This window comes from Papaver somniferum, chromosome 3, assembly GCF_003573695.1.
Source record: "Papaver somniferum cultivar HN1 chromosome 3, ASM357369v1, whole genome shotgun sequence".
Classification (NCBI taxonomy): Eukaryota; Viridiplantae; Streptophyta; class Magnoliopsida; order Ranunculales; family Papaveraceae; genus Papaver; species Papaver somniferum.
Window position 1 is genome coordinate 20,691,707 of NC_039360.1, and position 2,002 is coordinate 20,693,708.

A 2,002-nucleotide genomic window follows, 5' to 3' on the forward strand; every position below is an offset into this window, starting at 1 on the left:
TCTAGTTCTGTTAGTCAACTTAGTCCTGACTGCAAGGTCTCGCATTAGTGGGTTTCAGTTAATCATCAATGCAGGAGATATCAGTCAATAACCATTCTACCACCAGCGTGGATGCACATCGGTAACGCAGACTAATAAGTCAAATGTCACTGCAGAGTTCCATGGCATATTTTTCTTTTTTCGCAAAAGCCAAAAGAGCTACACTACACCCGTGAATCATAGTATTCGAAAACAATCAAGCTTTGTCGCGCACAAATAAATACTTTGTTTGAGGTGGTGGGAGCAGCACAGCTGAAAATTGAAGACAAATGGTGTCTAAAAGCCCCCTCCATTGTCTTTCTAGTGATCATTTTGTCATGGCTAGCCAGACTTGGGCTTTGGCAACTATGAATTACAAAATCTTAACAGGCTTTAAAGATGAACAAAAACTAAGAAAGAGCAAATTTAATTTAATTTAACTTTTTTCTTTTTTAGAAACCTGTTTTGACGCATACATCTGTTTAAGTTCGGCTGAAAAGTTATCAGCCGAACCTTGAATTATCAGCCGAACCTAGGAAAAAATATAGGTTATCAGCCGAACCTTGAGCATGCCTCAAAATATGTTTCTTTTTTTAAATAAAGAATACAAATTTTTTTATTTTTTTTGATAGGTTAGAACAGTGGTTTCTACAACCACACCTAAGTATATTTAGCTATGATAGGAGTTTGATCATAGACCATTTGAGTAAAATTAACTCTCATTTGCTATTGCTGAGAAAATCATTTCGTTGCCCTAGGAGCTACGCACGATTCTGTGGTAACTGGTAAAGATGGAATCGAGTAAAAAACAACCATAGACTATACACCCCTAGAAGAACCAAATTCCGTAAACAATACATAGAGGAAGGATGAAGAGAATATCTTACCGAGACAGTTATATTAGTTTCGCCAGATATGCTCTTCAAAGCATTAGCGATGGAGGAAAATTTTGGATACGTATATTACTATGCTGGGCCTGGGCCACAAAATCTGAACAAGCTTTACACGATAACTATCTCATGATTCTTAACTTTGTTGGAAACCAATCCCAGATAGGTTTTGCTCACTTTTATGTACAAAAATCGGGTGTTTAATTTAGTCAACAATCAAAATTAGTGTCCTAGATAATCCAAACAACTGCGATGACAATAAAAAAAAAAAAAAGAAAATGCTAAATTGCATTGGAACAAAGATTTTCCAAGTACATGTATAACTGCTGTTGAATTAAGATTAGATAATTACATGCACTTGATGATCACGGCAAATACTGTTATTACCTCTAGAATATGCAACCAATCCGTAATGACTCAACGTTTTATTATCATCACCTAACGCCGCACCTGAATTCAGTACGAGTCGAATAATCGGAAGTGCTTCCTGTTCACAAATCTTGGCTCTCAGAAATCCTACTGTGTCACTTGGCTCCATCGCAAGCTTAAACTTTCTCTTCGTCAATTCAACTTTTATAAGCAATCGAATCATAGTTCTTGAAGAAAAAGCTGTATAACTGTTGTCATTTTCATCTTCATTATCACTGTCCCGAGTTCTGTTTCCAGGATTAATAACCTGCAGCAGAAGCGTAGTTCCTTGGATAATATTATAAAATTCGGTATCGCGGTCGTCTCTTAAGCCACGGCTATTGCGGTCGTATAGTTTTTGTCTGAAGATTGGTATGCCCAAGTATTTACGGATCTTTTTCTTGATTTCTAGTATGGTATCAAAATACCATAATTTAAGGTAGTATGATTTCCCATCTGAGAATCTGATGCGCACATCCATCTCTTTTCCGGCAGATGCAATCTTTAACAGTGCAGCTTGTTTGTCTCCCGCTCTTGCAATCTTCTTCGTACATTCCTCTCTCGTCCGCTTTATATAAGCACCGGCCTTGAGGTATCCTCTCAGATTAGGAAACCGAAAGCAAGTAGTTTTCTATAAAAAAAACTTCTTATTTTTTCTGTTTTATCCTTTGACAAAAGGGTCATTA

The 2,002-nt window shown here is 36.9% G+C and overlaps 1 protein-coding gene across 1 annotated transcript; it reads right to left on the minus strand.

Annotated features, from left to right (window-relative positions):
* Positions 1-1,113: 1,113 nt before the first annotated feature.
* Positions 1,114-1,797, minus strand: LOC113359128. Its single transcript, XM_026602807.1, has 2 exons — positions 1,261-1,797; positions 1,114-1,155 (listed from the first exon to the last, which is right to left on the minus strand). The coding sequence occupies exons 1-2, from the start codon at positions 1,795-1,797 to the stop codon at positions 1,114-1,116; spliced, it is 579 nt and encodes a 192-aa protein (XP_026458592.1).
* Positions 1,798-2,002: the final 205 nt, after the last annotated feature.

What these genes read in the sequence shown, in the direction of transcription:
- LOC113359128 (XM_026602807.1), bottom strand. Translation starts at nt 1,797, where the DNA reads ATGGATGTGCGCATCAGATTCTCAGATGGGAAATCATACTACCTTAAA. An exon ending in GCCGTGATCATCAAGTGCAT is followed by an intron (nt 1,156 to 1,260) that starts GTAATTATCTAA and finishes TTGTCATCGCAG; the next exon opens with TTGTTTGGATTATCTAGGAC.